The sequence below is a fragment of the Montipora capricornis genome, chromosome 10 (genome assembly GCF_036669925.1).
Source record: "Montipora capricornis isolate CH-2021 chromosome 10, ASM3666992v2, whole genome shotgun sequence".
NCBI lineage: Eukaryota > Metazoa > Cnidaria > Anthozoa > Scleractinia > Acroporidae > Montipora > Montipora capricornis.
The window spans coordinates 58,763,873-58,782,794 of record NC_090892.1 but is presented as its reverse complement, the minus strand read 5'-3'; the positions used below and the strand labels follow the sequence as shown (position 1 = coordinate 58,782,794).

General features: G+C 39.4%; 1 protein-coding gene across 1 annotated transcript in view; it reads right to left on the bottom strand.

The window, feature by feature from the left end:
- Positions 1-8,550: 8,550 nt before the first annotated feature.
- The window catches only part of LOC138019060 (serotransferrin-like), a 23,870-nt gene continuing 13,498 nt past the window's right edge, over positions 8,551-18,922 (bottom strand). Inside the window, exons 2-5 of the mRNA XM_068865718.1 lie at positions 17,639-17,851; positions 12,412-12,690; positions 11,530-11,787; positions 8,551-10,027 (exon numbers count right to left, since the gene is read on the bottom strand). Of these exons, the coding sequence (XP_068721819.1) occupies positions 9,639-10,027; positions 11,530-11,787; positions 12,412-12,690; positions 17,639-17,851 (1,139 nt within the window). The 3' untranslated portion in view covers positions 8,551-9,638. The remainder of the gene's footprint in view (positions 10,028-11,529; positions 11,788-12,411; positions 12,691-17,638; positions 17,852-18,922) is intronic.

Here is an 18,922-nt window from a genome sequence, read left to right as displayed (position 1 = left end):
TGCAGGATTTATTTGAATCTTTGGGTCTTCAGCAACATGTGAAGGGGGCTACTCACATCCATGGTCACACACTGGATCTGATTGTAACTCGCCAATCGCAATCTGTGATCTCTATGCCACAAGTAGACCGTTTATTTTCAGACCACTTTGCTGTTACCTGCAGTCTTCTAATGCCTAAGCCGGCCACTTCCGTTAAGAAACATAACTACAGAAATCTTAAAGCTGTTAACATCGATCAACTAAGAAAAGATCTTAGAGACTCTGAATTGTGTACTAACCCCCCTAGCTCCCTTGATGTGATGATTGGCTGTTATAACACTACTCTTACGGACATCCTGAACCGTCACGCCCCTCTTAAAACCAGGACTGTAACTGTAAGGCGACGCCTGCCATGGTTTAATGAGGATATAAGAGAAGCCAAGAGAGCTAGGCGCAGGGCTGAGAAGCGCTGGAGAAGGACGAGGTCTTCATCAGACTTTGAATGCTATAAGAACTGCAGGAACCGTGTTACCTATTTATTGAATAACGCCCGCACGGCGTTCTATAAAGATTTTATAGAGGAAAACAGTGGCGATCAGGGTAAACTTTTCAGGGCTACGAAGAGGTTACTGAGGCAGGATTCTGGAGTCCAGTTCCCACCACATGACGATGAATATTTACTGGCTAACGCTATGGGGAATTTCTTTGTCAAGAAGGTATCTGATATTCGGTTGGATCTTGATGTTGCTGCACGAGGTTCTTCTGGGTCCTCAAAATATGACTTTCATCGTCCTGTGAGAGAATCATTCAGCGAGTTTAAGCTTTTAAATGATGATGACGTCCTAGAGCTGGTGAAGAAATGTGCTAAGAAGCACTGCGCTTTGGACCCTATGCCAACTCCACTGGTGGTGGAGTGTATGGATGTGCTTCTGCCTGTAATTAAACACATGATCAATCAGTCTCTCGAGACTGCCTCTTTTCCTGATTCATGGAAGGAAGCCATAGTAAATCCCCTGCTCAAGAGACATGGCCTCGATCTTCTGTATAAAAACTATCGCCCAGTTAGTAATCTTTCTTATGTGTCTAAATTAACAGAACGCTCGGTATTAGATCAGCTGCTTTTGCATATGTCTTCCAACGGTCTCTATCCTGTTTTGCAGTCGTCGTACAGGCAACATCATAGTACTGAGACTGCTCTTTTAAAGGTAAAGAATGATATTCTTATGAATATGAACAAGGGTCATGTAACTTTGCTGGTTCTTTTAGATCTAAGCGCGGCCTTCGATACCGTTGATCACGGTATTTTGATCACGAGTCTTCAGTCAAGATTTGGCGTCTCGGGTCAAGTCTTGGAATGGTTCTCAGGATACTTAAGGAACAGAAGTCAACGCATCTCGGTCAATGGGACTCTCTCTGACCGTTTTTTCTTGCAGTATGGTGTTCCTCAGGGATCTTGTCTTGGTCCTGTTTTGTTCATCATTTACGCATCCAAGCTTTTTGAGATTGTAAAAGCACATCTACCTGACGTTCATTGCTATGCGGATGACTCTCAGCTTTATCTTTCATTTAAACCTAATTCACAAGCAAGTCGGGATGAGGCAGTTATGGCAATGCAACACTGTATAGAAGACATACGTCAATGGATGCTGACTGACCGGCTAAAGCTAAATGATGATAAAACTGAGTATTTACTTATTGGAACAAGACAGCAACTGTCTAAGATCAGCGCAGGCTCTCTTGCTGTTGGTGACCATCAGATTACTCCAGCTCTCGAGGCCAAGAATTTGGGCTGCTGGTTTGATCAACAACTTAGTATGGGGACACAAATCAATAAGATTTGTAGTGCATCTTATTTCCACCTGCACAACATTAGATGCATAAGAAAGTATCTTTCAACTGAATCAACGAAGAAGTTAGTGCATGCCCTAGTTACTAGTAGAATTGACTATTGCAACAGTTTACTATATGGTTTGCCGCAAACACAGTTGTCTAAGTTACAGCGAGTCCAAAATACAGCTGCGCGCCTTATTTGCAATGTTCCCCGCTTTGATCACATATCGCCGGTGCTTTTCAGGCTTCACTGGCTGCCAGTGCATTTTAGAATTAGATTTAAGATATTAGTAATTACATTCAAAGCTATTCATGGGCTTGGGCCGGAATATATCAATGATTTAATTGGTGTTAAGAGTGCATCGCGCTATTCTTTGAGATCTAACAATGAGCTTCTCCTTGAGTTGCCACCGGAGAGAACTAAGAGAACATTGGGGGACAGGGCTTTTTGTGTTGCCGCCCCAAAGCTATGGAACTCGCTCCCCAGTAAAATTCGCAACAGTGGATCTTTGAACAATTTTAAGAATATGTTAAAAACTCATTTTTTTAGGCTCGCTTTTATACTTACGATTTAATAGGAATTAATTTTTAATTATCCAAATATTTGCATTTAGCTATATTATCTAGTTTTTTAATTTTTATTTATCTATTTTTATTGTAGGTTTCATTTTATATTGTTGTGCTTTTTAGTTTTTTAATCATTGTAATGCGCAGGTGATCATATATTCATGTAATCTGCGCAATATAAATGTAAATTATTATTATTAATTATTATTCTGCAATCGAGTTTGCCTTTGCCTTTGCTTTTGCCTGCTTTCTTTATGAGATCTCTTTGTTTTAGTTTCAAGACCCGTTCTTGTTTCCGCAAGTTTTTTTTTTTCAAATTCTAAGTCTGTTATGATACTGTACTCGTAATTCTTCTTTATCAAATCACATGTACCATCCAAAACTACTGACAGCACGCAACAAACTGGATTCATAGTCTTCGTTGTTTTCTTTCTTTCTATTATGAAACTGATTCAGAATCATAACTTTAACTTAACCCTATTCATTTATATTGCGCAAGTAGTGTCTTACTAGTATGCTATGCAGACCAATGTAACGCGCGGAGTTATGGATGTCTAATAGAGAGATCTGCCATGTTGTATAGCATGATATAGATCGTGTATATAGTGTTTACTTATTAAAGTTGTGTTTAAACGAGCTTTAATTGTGCTTCTAATAGCCATCCGATAGTGAAACGTTACGGTGAGTGTTTTGCAGAAGAATGTCCTCGGCATTCCTTGACCTTCCTTTCAACCTCAAAAGTTAAGTCAGAATAGTAGAGCGGTGCCCTCTTTAGTTTTCTTGTTCTTTTATATAATTTATTAAGTCATCCAACAAAGCTGTCTTTACACATTTTTCATTGCTCCAAGAAGAAGCCAAAATCAATAGCCCTTTTCACGGTTAGTTTTTCTCATTTGTATTACAATGTAATCTAGCATGTATGTGAGACCATTTCGGGCTATTTCGTAGTTTTAACCCAAAATTGCCTCGCATCCACGTTAGATTAGATTGTAATGCAAATACGAAAAATAGGCAAGCATTACGTACGTGTGGTAGTGTAGTGGCTTGACGCAGTGCCTTAGTCCATATCTGTCAACTAAGCTGTGTTTTGTCTTCCAGGAGATTCAAGTTATCTTTGCGTAATATGTAGCTCTAATAGCACACAATATTGTTTTAGAATCGTAAATCATTATAGTGCTATGGTAGATGTCTTAGGTACTTGAATAGCCCTCAAGAAGACATGTAGTTACTAGTAGGATACTAAACCCAGAAAGATCGCAGAAAATAGAAGGGAATCGAGAAATATTGGCTTCACATTGTAACTTACTGTCTCACATTGCTTCTGTTTCTAGTTCTCAGTTTAAGTGCCCCTCTGACCAAAAAATCAATTTTTGCTGTTGTTGTTTAACTTGTCTTTTGCATATATAATAAGCTGATATGTACACGCTAAAATTTTAATCAAGTGAGTAAGTTACGTCACTGTTCCCAAGACCCAACCCTCTGAGGCCCAATCGCTTAGTTTGGAGGTGAAATCCAAAACTTTAACTCAAAGTAAACAGCCATTGAATAAAAATCAAAGTCCAAAATTTTGCCGCTTTCGTGTCAAGCAAACACACAACCAAATTATGAAGAAAAATAAGGGAAGGGATTATTCTTTTTTATCGTAGTACCACCTTGACTACGGAAGTCGAACCGGAATATCTGTACAAGATTGTTGTCAACTCATACATAATTATTTGTTAAGGTGACTAAGGAACTCGCATTTAGGACCTGTAGAAAGAATTCGTCGACGTTCAAACATGATCACTGAAAGAAGAAAACTCAAAACATTCTTTAACGCTTCTTGGACGTATGAGCATAAATACATTAAAATGAAACTTAACAACCCTTGTCACAGAATGATATTTAATTGATTACTCATCACAGGGGCTTGTCAGGGTAATTGTTGGAAGTTGAAATCAGCAGTAAATTAGCAACCTTTATGGTATGATTACGGTGCTGCAGCAAGAATACCCTTACAGGAATGGGCTCCTCACCACTAACTGAAATAATAATCTCTAGTAAAGTGGGTAATAGAGGAAATCTTGTGTGTTTGGATGGCGAGTTGAGGGAAAATCATATCAAAAGTTAGGGTTAGTCTGCGAAATGAGAAATTATTGTATTTAAATAACTAAATAAACATCAGCATGCCGGTCGTTCAACTGTTATTTTGTAAGCTCTCGGAGATATATACATATTAGCATGATATGCTACTCTGTAAATCCGAATTCTGATAGAACTTATTATGTATGCAAGACACGGTAGTCAGTACCAATAGTCAGCACAACCGACTTGAAGGTTGTGCTTAAGTAATAATAACTGTCTTTCTAATCGCCGTTGCAAGTACAGTAACGACGCAGCTCAACAAGGTCGAAACCGAAAGCATCCTATTGAGCACAGCTTACAGCCAGCTGGAATCAGTTATATGCTGGTTTTTGCTGAGGAAGGAAAACCGGAGAACCCAGACAAAAACCGCCCAAACAGTGTAAAGAACCAACACAAACTTATAATCCACATGTGAATGGGTCCCGGAATCGAACCTGGGCCACAAAAGTGAGAGGCGAGTGCTCTCACCGCTTCGCCAAAACCCTGCTGTGTGGTCAGCTGTCTTCTTGCAGAAACAGTGACAGGATTCTGTTTTGTGGAAGAACGGAAATTCTTAAATTAGCTCTAGTTCTTTTTAATGTGCTTAAACATTGGTCGCTAAGTGTTTAGTTAACATAAATTTGAAATCCAAAGAAAAGCACTTAAACTGAGAACTAGAAACTGAAGCGATTGATGTAAGAAAATACAGAGGCGTTTGAGCTGGGACAAATTATATGGCGTGGGAGCTTTGGGAATAGCCACAGATTGAGCATGAAGTGATGATTGTTGTTGTTATTATTATTATTATTATTATTATTATTATTATTATTATTGTTATTATTATTATAGTGCACAGACTCTTTTAGTTTCCTCACGAACAAGGAACAATTAGGGGGACGGGGGAGGTTTTTATGAGTGAGGGACACATACACACAAGCGTTCTTTCCAAGAGCTTATTCCCCACTGAAACTACTTTTACATAACATCAAAATATAACACAACGTGGTCACATGACAGCCACCACTGGCAACCAATCATAATATCTGCATTCTCAAGCTACTTACACTAGTTAGTATCTTCACTAGAGTTGCTAAAAATTTCAATTGGAACAACATTTAAATAACCTAACAAAAAATAATGTAATTGCAGTTCCCTTTACATCAGATGATCCTTATTCCAGCTTGGGACGGACCTGACCCTAGTAGAGCGGCGCAGACGTGACCAGGCGAAACAATGTTCAATGTAGCATTTGGTTCCAAGTCAGCACTAGGTTCATTCGTAGCTATAGGCACGTCTACATCAGATCGCGTAGATGCTACTTCTAACTCATCACTCATATCCTCATTGACTGTAATCAAGAGCCATAATGGCTGTAATAGGAAGTTCTTGAGTAAAATGTATTTGACGTCTATTCTACGATACTGTCTACCAGTTTATAATTATAATGGTAATAGGACTGAGTGGAGTCCAGTTCGGTCCAATTTGTTTAATCACGAGTATGATTACAGACTGAATTGGATGACACTAAGGACTGTTACCAGTTAACCATAACCATTACAATTTCCCGGGAAAACAAAATTAATGCACTCCTTTTTCCCTGTCTAAAGTTACAGATATTCGTTCTGAGAAACATCATTGAGAGGGTAATCGAGTGGAATGCCGACCTGTATGTTTGTTTTTTGGATTTCGAGAAGGCTTTTGATAGCATTGACAGAGGTATTTTATGGGGAATTATGGGAGAGTATGGTATTCCATCAAAATTGATTAAAATGGTAAAGGCAATGTATGAGCAGAGCAAATGTGCTGTTGTAGACGGTTCTGGTAGTTACGACTGGTTTGATGCAAGGACAGGGGTGAAACAGGGCTGTTGCATGTCTGGATTTTTCTTTCTTCTAGTGATTGATTTGGTTATGAGAAGGACTATTCAAGGAAGGCGAACTGGGATAAGATGGCAGTTCGCGAACAAGCTAGAGGATTTAGACTTTGCTGATGATGTGGATCTTGTTGCAAGAAGGTTAGTGGACATGCAAACAAAGGTTGAAAATCTTAACATAAATGGGAAAAAAGACCGGGCTGAAGATTAACTTAGGTAAAACAGTGGTAATGAAATGGAATGTTAATCCTGGAATAAAGATCCAACTAGTAGGGAGAGATATGGAAGAGGTAGAGAAGTTTGTATATCTTGGTGCTACAGTGACAACAACCGGTAGGCTGGGAAAAGCGCAAGCAGTCTTCTGCAACTTGAAGAACATCTGGAGGAACAGTCAGCTCAGCATAAACACCAAGTTGAGGATTTTTAGATCTAGTGTACTGGCTGTCCTTCTCTGTGGTTGCGAAACTTGGCGAATGATTGAAGGCGACGCGACCAAGCTTAATGTTCTCCTCCACAAGTTCCTACGACGAATTCGGAAGATTTGCCGCCCTATGAAAGTGACAAATGAAGAGATGTGATTCAAGACGAATATGGAAGAGGTCACTCAGCAGATAAAACGTAGACGCTGGAAACTGATTGGGCATGTGTTGAGGAAAAGTGTAAATGAGACTACGAGGATAGCCTTAAGATGGACCCCAGAAGGAAGACGTAGGACAGGTAGGCGGAAGGAGACATGGCGAAAAACGGTAGAGAGAGAACGAGGTTAACTTGGGTTCAAAGGTTGGACAGAAGCCGGTAGTTGTGCGAAAGACCGAGAAGCTTGGAGAGAGAGAACGCAAGGCCCTATTTACCTCAGAGGGAAAAGGACATGATGATGATGACGAAAGTTACAATTTCATCCACTTTTGAAAATTCCCAGTTTCATAGGATAAGTGATTGTTGCTGTGGTTATTATGATAAATTCTGTGATTGGTGGATTCAGCTGAGCGCACTTAATATGATTGGCTGATGCAACTGTCCGATTTCCGTGTCCGATGTCAACTCAACACAATAATTTGTAAAAAGTAAAGCAGTTATATATGCACAAATCAAATTTTAGAAAACTGTAAGGTTATGATTGCATCAGTAATCATATACGACCTGAGGGCCTCATGTTTGCTAATAACTACAGCAGGTGATAAATGTCTGTCACCATGTTTCCTGAAGCTCACACTATCCTCTTCCTTAACTTGAGGTAACAGTTTCGAGCCTCGATCAAAAAGTCCCTTGTACTTAGCTTGGCGCTGTTCTAGCTAGGAAACTCTGAGCCACAGAGTCCCCCTATATCTCAGGGGTTAGAGCACTCGCACTAGATCACAGAGGGTCGTGGGTTCAAATACCATCTGGGGCTCGGATTTTTCCGAGTTCCCGGTTGATGATAATGGGGCTTGATATCTGTAATGTAGTTTCAATATATGCTTTGAATAGTAGTGAAAAACAACAAGTTGACATAGGACTGATTTTTGTGTTCTAACTATCTGATGCAACTATTTGCCACGGTAAAAATTGGAATATCACGAAATTGCATGGGTTCTTTTGGTGTCTCGTGTATTTATCACAACTTGCAAACATTCTTTTAATTCCCTTAGTCATGCCAAGCCAAAAAACTGTCATGCGGGCATTAGCTTTCCTTTTTCAAATCCCACAATGACTAATTATAATGTGGAATTTGTTGTTGTTGTTGTTTTTGTTGTTGTTGTTGATGCATATCATTATCTTTCGAAACACAAGATTGGCTGTATATTCCAGAGAGGGTATCCGCAATGTGAAGAAACCTGCCTGGAATATACCTCTCTTTGACATTGTATTTTGCAGCCGAAGCCTCATTCTTTTCAATATAGGGGGTACTTTGAAAAGCGGCTTTTTGGTGGCTTATGGTCAGAATTTACTTCAACGTCGCCCGGTGTATTTACATCTTAAATTCTTCACACCCGAAAACGATTCCCAACATTTCCTTTTCCATAGGGGCACAATTGATCTCAGAATATGACAATGCGCGTGATGCATAGGCGTGATGCGTGACTCAGAACTGATTTGAGTTTGAATTGTCAAGTGCACTATCATGCTCCGGAAACCAACCCCATGGGACATCACCTTTCAACACCTTTAACCAGGGAACGCAAAGTAGCCGCAGTTAAGTCAGACATGGTAGGCCAAAATACTTTGCAAGATATTATTTGAAGGTCTTGTTTTCATGATGGGGTTGACATGTTATGAATAGCAAAAATTTTCTCTGGGTCTGATGAAAACCCTAAGCCACTTACACATCATCCATGTACTTAACTTGAGGCAGACGGAACAGGATTTTCTCAAGGCTGATTTTTATGTTGAGTTCGCGTGCTCTAATTGAAACCTTGCAGAGGATCAAATCATACTCATCCTCATTTTTGCCTCTAATGATTATGTCATCGAAAACTGGTAGTGCACCCAAATTGTCATCAAACTGTTCTCCATCATTTTTTGAATGTGTATAGGAGGGAGGATTCGACTGTCAACGTCTGGTGCCAGTAACAATTTGAGTTATCAACCACCGCAGAGAAAACCTTGCAACTACTTGGTGAGTTTGGAATGGTCTTAAGGCTTGGGGATTTGAAATTCTCCCTTAACGATGGCTTCTTTAAGATCTGGCGGGTCTAAGCACACTCGCAAAGTGACATTAGTCTTTCTGCTATAACTAGTTAAAATTGCTGACCCAATCAACTGGTCCTTCCACCTTGGTAATAATATCCTTTGTTTTAGTAACTCCCCCCTTTAGAGATTCCCTCTTTTAGCGATTCCTCCCCCCCCCCCCCCCACCCCGGATCAATATAGTGTCCTGAGCAAACGAGTACGATTCACGTAATATGACCTCGCATTGCAATCCGTACACGAATACCAACGTCGTACGTAATCCGTGCACGAATACCAACAGTTTTACATGTAAACAACTATTCTACGATCTCCCTTAATCTTATCATTGTGTTACGGAATGTGGACTTCGGACTACGGCATTTGAAACTGGATATAGACCAAGATATTGCAACATAAGAAAACACTGAAATACTGTGAACTTTAAAGGAAATCGACTAAAAATCTTTCGAACAGAGTGTAGGCTACCGGTAGGCTCTTGTTATAAAGATTAGTTGGTAGAGAATAGAAACCAGACCAATTCTGGCTTAACTCAGTTCTAGCTGTCTTGATTGCTTGGTCTATGAAAAATGCCTTCATTAAGTTGGATTTTATACGGCCGTCCAGCCATCCATCTGGTCTAAATTGATATCATGACCATCAATGCCGTAATAGGTACATACGCGGAGTAGGGGATGATCGCAGCTGATGTTGTTGCAAGGAAGTCACATGACTTGAGTGCTTCGGCATCCTTGACGTAATCGTCACCTAGGTAACCTTGATAAGTCCGACTCTCCTTTGGGATGGCAACCAAGGCAATGGTGGAGTCCCTGAAGATCAAATGAGCACTTGAATACTTAGTGGAATTGAAAAGTTGGAAGTTTCTCGGGTCTGTTTGGTCGATGCCATATTTTTCACTCATGCTTGTCAAAATGGTGACGATTTTGTCAACATCAGCATTTCCTTTTCTCGTGACCACCGCGTGTGCGGGGTTGAAACCAAGGTTACATTGCTCGTGCTGTCCAATCTCTGGTGACGAAAATATAAAACAAATTTAAATTAATGGAAAATAGCATTTACTTCAAGTGAAGATACCAAGATGTTGAATTTAATTCAACTTGCATAATTGCATCGCTTAATTGACCTTGACAAGAAATGGTTGAACGTTAAAAATACGATAATACTATATTTTTTGTCCCTGTAAAATTTTGCATAAGCTTTGTTTTCCAGTTTCTCCTGGGACCGTTGTAAGTCCCAACAGAAAATAAAAACAATTCTTATGCAAAATTTTGGAGGGGCAAACAAAGAGTATTATGGTATTTTTGATACTGGCTAATTGCCTCACGCTCCAAGTACAAACGAAGAAGTAATATTTCAAAAACGAGTGCGCGTGTTTTACCGAGGTTTCCAAACTCGAGAAAACTGATGAAAGCCCGAGGCCGTTAGGCCAAGGGCTTTTATTGTTTTCGAGTGTTTGGAAACCCCGGTAAAACACGAAGCACGAGTTTTTAAAATGGCTTCTCAATCGGCGCCTATGGGTGAGAAGGGCGGAATGGGTGAGAAGGGCACCCCTACTCATCGTAAACATGTATATATAGCTAGCTAATAAGTCTGTTCTTCATTAAATCTGCCTGATGAGGGCATACGCACGAAACTCAGAGTCGCAGGGAATCTTGTGTATTTTCATTTAGTCATTTAATTCTATACACCGCTCTACACAAACGTGTATTGAGCACTCTTTAGCAGTGTTTGCTACAGTTTCTTATGATGATGATGATGATGATTATTATTATTATTATCATTATTATTATTATTATTATTATCTTGTTTTCGCACATTGGATTTCCAATGGAACTTCAGTACTCCAAGGAAGCTTGGTGACAACAAGTCTCCTCAAACTTCTAGGACCTTCCTAAGAATCCTTGCCGTGTTCAGAATAACACTTTTCTGAAGCTCGTCTATCTTGGTCTCTATACCAATATTCTCTAGTCTCCTCTTTAAATCCTCTAGAACTGTTCCAAATGTTCCGACTACAATAGGAATTACCATTGTTTTCATTTTCCATAACTTCTTCAATTCTCTTGCTAGATCCTGGTATTTCACTACCTTCTCGACATCTTTCTCCTCAATACGGCTATCATATGGTATTGCAAAATCTATTATTTTGCAACATATATTTCTCTTTTCAACAACAATCATGTCCGGTCTTCTTACCTTCCTCTTTATTATTATTATTATTATTATTTAGTGATTTGTATCTGGTATTCAACTTTTTATTGTACAGTGTCCCCCATTAGCTCATAGCTAAAGATAAAGTTTTCAGTCATTCATTGTGGGAAAAAATATGTTTTTTTTTCTTCACCAAAAAGAACTTTGCCCATGTGAGGGTGTTAAGTGAAGGTGTACCCACTCTAGATGTTAATTTTCATGCGACTGTTAAATCTGAAGTTACTCCCTGAGGCATTACTCTTTTTTCCGTTTGGAGAAATAGGCCGGCTAGTATTTAGCTCTTTTACTGGAGAAACAAATACCTTTCCTGCTGCCATCTTTGCAAAGGTATTGGTAATCACTTGCATTGCCATAACCTCCCATAGCCACAACTTCTTCTACCGTGTTATGCTTAAAAAATGCTACATCACCCTTTTCCTCCGCCATACACTTGAAGGAGCCATGGTGCCCGGCGTACTTGTTTTCGCTCGTTTTTTTGGAGCATTGGGTGTTCCCAGTTCCCGCGCAAAGTGCGCAAAGTTTTCCGGGAATCTCTCCTGATGTATTGAATTGTTTTATATCTGTTAATAAAATGGAAAAATGTCAAAGATCGTTAACACAGATTGCTTAGAAACTGTACAATTTCTCAAAGAGTCAAACAAGCGAAATTAAGACATGAACATTTTGGAGCGACGGTCTAGTTGATTTTGTACGTTAATAAAATAGGGACTGTGCAATAATTATCTGTAGGAGGGTGCTAAATCTAATGGGGGCGGGGTCTACAGTGTAGGATGGGGGGGGGGGGGATAGATATTAGTTCCTTACACATGTTGGTAGTTTTATCTTAAAAGGGGGAGGGGTCAGAAGTTATTTCACAATTACTACAGGAAGGCTTTAACTTCACTTTAATTAAAGCCCACTTTGCTCATTTTAGAGCCTCCCTCCAGATAATTATTGCACAATCCCTTAGTTTCTTTTTTTACATGTAGGAGGCCACTTTACTTACTTTTCTGTATCCGAATAAGAGAATACTAGTTGCATGTTTTCCTACGTTTTTGTTTCCCCTCACACGCACTAATGTGAAGTGTCTACATGTATCAAACAAGCGCTTGATGTTTGTAACCTTGACTGTTCAAGGGTTACAAAAACAAAATTGAATAAAAGCAACTTGAACAGGGAAATACAATATAAAACTAAGTCTTTACCAGGTACGCAGCTCTCGCTGAAAAAGTCGGCAACCGATAGGAAATCATTTAGTTTGTTGTCGCACTGAACAGCTGGAATCAACTTCATGCGAAGCATATAGCCAATGGGTATCCTCCAACCGGCATTCCTTCGAGCTCCATTGTGGCAAGACTTTTTTCCCTTCAGAGACTTTAAGTGAAACCCTTGGTTGGTCTTCTTAACCACAGCGACTCCATAAATTTTGAGCCTGGACTTTCCATATTGTTCAAAGACAATGGGTATCAGATCCTTTGTCTTTCCTGCATCAAAAAACAGTAAAATGAGGCGATGACCAATTTGTTTGATCACTGAATTACAGTCATGATAATATAGAAAATACAAATAAAAGCCAGATCTTTGAACCTCGGCTATGGTCGAAGTGACTTCCGAAGTGAAAAATCATCAGTTAGACCACAGAAATGGACTGCGGAGCGTATTTTGTATTCGGGGGGAGGGGGGGGGGGTGCTAACAAGCAGGCGACGGAGACGCTATCTTGTAGGGGGTTCTGGGGGAATTCTCCACCAGGAAATGTTGAAATCTTAAAGTTCAGAAATGCTACTTTCAGTATTCTCAGCGAGATATAAATAAACATGGATCAACCGTAAAATGACAGATGTTTTGCTTCTTATTTATCTATAAGTTTTCATCTCTTGCTTGCTGTTTCTCGTTGTTCAAATTTCCGCATTCCACAATAAATAAATTACTAGTTTAACGTGAAGCCATCGCCGTCGAGTTGGATACCATGAAGAACAGAAATCTAATTATCTTTGTTATCCAGCATTTATCGTTATCTGTAGTCTTAACACTGGGCTTGTTGCGAACGCCCTATGATGCAATTACAGACTGCAAGTATAAAACTATGGAAGTAAGCCATTTGTGTTGAGTTCCAGTGGAGATATCTTTTCATTTAAATTGGCTTACGTACAAGTTCTATGGAGCCTACTGGCTTCGCTTTGCTAGCGGAAGATGCTTCAGTGAATTCAGGGTTTAGAGAAATTCATGTTCCACGAGCCTGGCCTGCTTATTTAGCGACTGGATTCGATTTCGCCCAAAAAATTGTGCTGGTTGGGTGTCGATCGAAGCCGCGACGCTGCCGTCAGCCTCCTACCTTGCCACTACAATATGAAGGAATGGTGAAGGCGACTATTTTCCCGAAACGTCGTGTACATATTAAGGACAGCAACAACTCGCCACATGGTAAGTTTCATCGATTTTCATTTTCATTTTCTAGCTGATTTCCAGACCTACACTTCATGTCTTTGCCCCATATGATCTCTGTATTCACTCATGTTGTGAAACCCGTACGCGACACAAACATTGAGCTTGAGTTACCTGTGCGTGGACAGAATGTTACGAAGCGTCCAGTACGCCGAGTCAGGCGAGAAAATTCGTCTAGAAATTCAATTTTACCAACCAAACAAAATCGTGAATGGTTTCACTCAATCAGTGACACATTCACCTTCAGATGGCAGCGAACGAAGGAATTTGAGAAACATACGATTCGCAGAGTCAAGATGTCATGCAGCCAGCAGTGTTCTTCCCCATATCCAATAACCCAGCAATAGTTCGCGCAGCACAGCTTGCCGTTTTAGAACTGCTCAAACAACCAGAAGAAAGAGATGTATCGTGGCTAATTAAAATGATCGGTGGAATCTATCAACACGTGCAGAAATCGTTAAGTCAGAGTATTTGTCATATTCCAGTTAGTCTTTTCGAGAAGGAAGAATGAACATTATACGGTGAGAGCTCTTGTAATGCAGTTTTCAACAGCTACCACCGCTATCTCAACACAAACAAGACGCCTACAAGGGCGTATCCGTGGAATGCGCAAACAGTTAACACAAACTGTCCAGTTACAGTGAACTTCAGCTACAGGTAAACTTCGGAAAATAGCGAGAGATTACCAGAAAGATAAATCTGTAATATAACTTAAAGTTGTTTGTAGTAAAAATTCTTATAATTAATGTTACTAAATTTGCAAATGCAAACAACAAAGCCCTATTAGGGGTTATCAGGATACGGGGTTTAATTAATTTATTTAATTTATTTTAAGAGACTTTATTCAAATCCCACAGTTTTACTTGCTTCCTTAATTCCTTTCACCCAAAAATTACAAGCTCAGTTCGACATCATCCGAATTCGAAAAATCTATTAGAAATCACAGTTCAGCAACTTATCATACTGTATGAAGGGGTAGTTTCTAAAGAAACTGTGGTGCTGCGTCGGTGGGGAAGTAGTATACAAAAATTTGGTTTTATCAACGGAGTTGATAATGTAAATTGGCCACCGTACAGAGATTCTAAAAGCTGACGTTTCGAGCGTTAGCCCTTCGTCAGAGCGAATCCGCTCTGACGAAGGGCTAACGCTCGAAACGTCAGCTTTTAGAATCTCTGTACGGTGGCCAATTTACATTATCAACTCCGTTGATAAAACCAAATTTTTATCATACTGTACTCGAGGTTCGGTTCCGTAATCCTAGTTTAGTTCCCTGCAAACTGCTAAATCTGCTGTGGCGAAGACAAAAAGACACTTGCTCCTTGAAAACTGTTTAAATCTGTGGTGGTGAAGACAAGAAGACAACATTTGTACGCCATTTCTCTCAATGCTCAAAAATCTAGAATCCCGTAATTGCGTGTTCCATATAGTCCAGTCCAAAGTTCTAGTTTTGCAAGTCCATAATCTTGATTTCAGTATTCCAAACGTTCCACAATAACTTGAAATGTCGTTAAGAAAAAAGCTTAAATCCAGTAGTCCCGGTCAGGGTTCAAGTCGTCAAAACTCTCTCCATCATCGATTCAAAACTCAACAAAAGCTACAAGCTATTAAATAGTTCTCAGAAACTACAAAAGTTCGTCATGATTCTATACTCGAGCTGAACAAAAAACTGTCAAAAACGAAACCAAAAAACCCTAGTGATCGCTTCTTGAGAGAACATACACACAGCGGAAACTGTTCTGTGCCTGGCCGACAATTAGTCAAAAGGCCGAGAAGCAATCAGGATACGGGATATTTAGGTAAAACAATTGTAGTAATACGGGATTTTGGCTGGAGAGGGGTTGGGGGTGGGGGAGGGGGTTTGAAGGGGGGAAGGGCGGGAAGGAAATTGAGGAGATACGAGATACAGTCAACTCTCTCTTAACGGACACCTCTGTAAGACGGACACCAGGTCCTGGTCCCGGCCGTTTCTTAGTCATTTTACCATAACCAAACTCTCTATAAGACGGACACCTCCATAAGACGGACAACGGACACTTTGAAATCGTCAACGGACACTTGTGAGGTGCTGAATGTGACCGCAAATTACGATTTAGGGAAGAAAAATTCTTGTACGTGACTCTTTTTAACACCAGACGTTTAATTGACAGCTCTTATCTTGTCGCCGGAACACATACAGTACAAGTTAAAATTAAATCAGTCATTGTCCCATTCAAAAAATAACTTGGAGGTTAAACGCAAACAGCGGTTACAAACAAAGAATTTTTATGTAACCTGGAGGTGACAACCGAATTGTATGGTAATCTAAAACAGGTAGGTTTCGTTCAAGCAAATAACTTAAAACAAACTTTAAACAGACGCGTATTCACTGTGCACAAGTTCAGCATTAATATCTTAAATTTCCTGGGGTCATGCTACGTCGACTCTCTATAAGCTGGACACCTCTCTAAGACGGACAGCTGAGGCCGGTCCCGATGGTGTCCGTCTTAGAGAGAGTTGACTTTATTTTTTAAAATAGGAACGCATTGCGTACGTGTAGTAGTGCAGAAACTTGACAGCATTTATTTCTATAACTGTCAACTGAGCTGCGACTTCTTTTTTAGGAGATTCAAGTTGTCCTTGCGTAATATGTAGCTCTAACAGTACACGATATTGTTTTGGTATCGTAAATCATTACAGTGCCATGGTAGATGTCTTTGCCAAATACCTCCTAAGAAGACATGTGGTTGAGTAAAGTACTAAACCAAGAAAGAATTGAAGAAAATAAAAGGAAACCGAGAAGCATTGGCTTCAACTTCTTTTTCACCAAAAGCAAATTAAGCGTGTACTCTGAGCTTCTCACAGCTTTCCAAGACAAAAATTCACTGAAGTGAACCCTGTCCGGCGGGGTTAGTATCTGGATGGCAGACGTCAAAGTATGCGACTTGCTGTCAGGAACACACGACCGAAAATTTACTTTTCTCAGTTTTTATCATGCACTCAACACAAACTAAAAAAACCGTCTCCATTGTTCTAAAGTTCGAGATTACTCGCGCTTCCATGAGGCTTTATTCAACGATGATCTTTTGCAAATTGATTGCTCGCCCAAGCCGGACGGAAATGATCCCAATAACCAGTTAAACAGTATTCGAGCTTTAACTCGTGCAAGCAAAAAATTGTTATATTAATCGTTCTTCAATCAAAATCAGTCAACTATGAAAAGGACCAGGGAAGGTATTCGAGAACTAATTGGAAGACAGAGGGTTTCCGCGAGAAGCTCTCCCCTGAAAATGCAATTCTTGATATTATGACGCGCGAGACAGCGGACAAAAATACTTCCTTAATATATACAAGACTTCTTCTTGATATGTAAAACTTGTTTCATATAGATACAATTAGATGTGGAAATATACAACTTGTTCCCAAATAAACACAACATCTTGAAAATATATGACACTTTTTTGAACATTGATACAACTCGAGCCACACATACAAGACTTGCTTGAAATATTTGACTCATTCACACAAATAGTGGTTCTATCGGAGTCCCTACGCTGGCTTCCGTCTCCTACCTTGTCACTATACTATGAAGGAAGGTGAACGGTGACCATTTTTCCCGAAACTTCGTGTACGTATTAAAGACAGTAACAGCTCACCACATGGTAAGTTTCATCGACTTTTATTTCCATTTTCTTGCAAGTTTCCAAACCTAAACTTCGCCTCATATGTTCACTATATTTACCTATGTGGCACACACACTGAGCCTGGGTTACCTGTGGCTCGACTTCTAATTTTAATGAAATTATAGCGGCCCATTATTGAATATTCAACAGTGGGCCGTATAATTGCAATCAAGTATACGGTAGCAGTGACTATCGCCTCGCTGAATTCAAGACTGGGAAAGTATGGTTGCTAGAGCGCGCTATGGTAAAGAGAGCGGTATTCCAGTAGACTGTCGGGTGTAAAAAAGGGAAGGGGAAAAGATGAGAATTGAAGAGCCAATGGCGTCCTACCTGCGTCGAACACTCTGCCGGCATCCAAGGTTAGGAGATCGGCTTCATTGTTTTTTATCTTATTGACACAATCATCGACGGATGTTCCAAAAACGCACTCAGTGGTCACCTCCATACTTGCATTTTGTGCGGTTTCCTTGACGTATTTCACGAAGTCATCGCATTTGGCTTTTTCTGAAGTCGATTTGACACACCATTTGAAGCTTATTAGAGCTAAAAGAAAATCATTAAAATATATAATAAAATAAATAAAAATTCATATGCACAGAGCACGATGAACGTTTTAAAGTGGGATATTTCGATCGGTTCAACCGAACTTCAACATCACCAAAAACTTAATTTTAAGAAGAGTTATATCATATTCATTATGGTCCCCAAGGGAATAAATTTAAAATGTATGGGGCTTCAATTACAGGGAACTATTTCATTCCTTAAGTCATGATTCCACAGGGGAAAAACGAAATTTGTAGTCATGATTTGGATTTTGGTAGGGACCAAACATGATCCTCTGGAAATCTTCTTCTCAGACAGTATCAGTAGTATAGGAGTTGAGGGTACGAAAGCATTTTTTTACAAAAAATGCTTTCTTACCAAGCAAGTTGGGGTACGAGAGTGGCAAGCAAGGTTGGTAAGCAAGCATTTTTAAAATGCTTGCTTACCAACCCAACTCTTACACTACTTACCATTTGATGCAATAAAGTTTCTGATCTCGATTTTTTTATCTCGATATGTCTTTCAAATTTTGCGTTCGATTTTTTTATCTCGATTAACAATAAGTGACTTGATGGGTGATTCACAGAAACAGGTAAGTAATCATTGGGGTTTTCCCTGTGAATGAGTAAAGTTTACTTGAATTTTTTGAAATAATCATGAATACAACTGTTCTATTTCTGATAACGTTTCTTTGTTGATAGTAGGATTAATGTGGTTCAAATTAAAAATGGCTTTTTTATTTATCATATATATGGTTATATAGGTAGTATTGAAATGACAAAGTGTTTATGTAATTTGATACGAATCAAAATACTTATTGTCTCCTTGAGAAAATACAAGAGGTTATTCAGTGTTATTATTAATTCTAGTGCCATTACGTATGTTTTCTACAGGATTGTTTGAGCTTTTACTTTATTTTTGTGAAAAAGATATTGCTATATTAGCAAAGTTACACTTATTTGGTATAAGGAAGTGTTCATAATTATTGAAAAGCATTTTGTTTGTATTATTATTATAGCAAGTTATTACAAAATTGATTTTGTATAGATGTACTATCCAAACCATTCATAT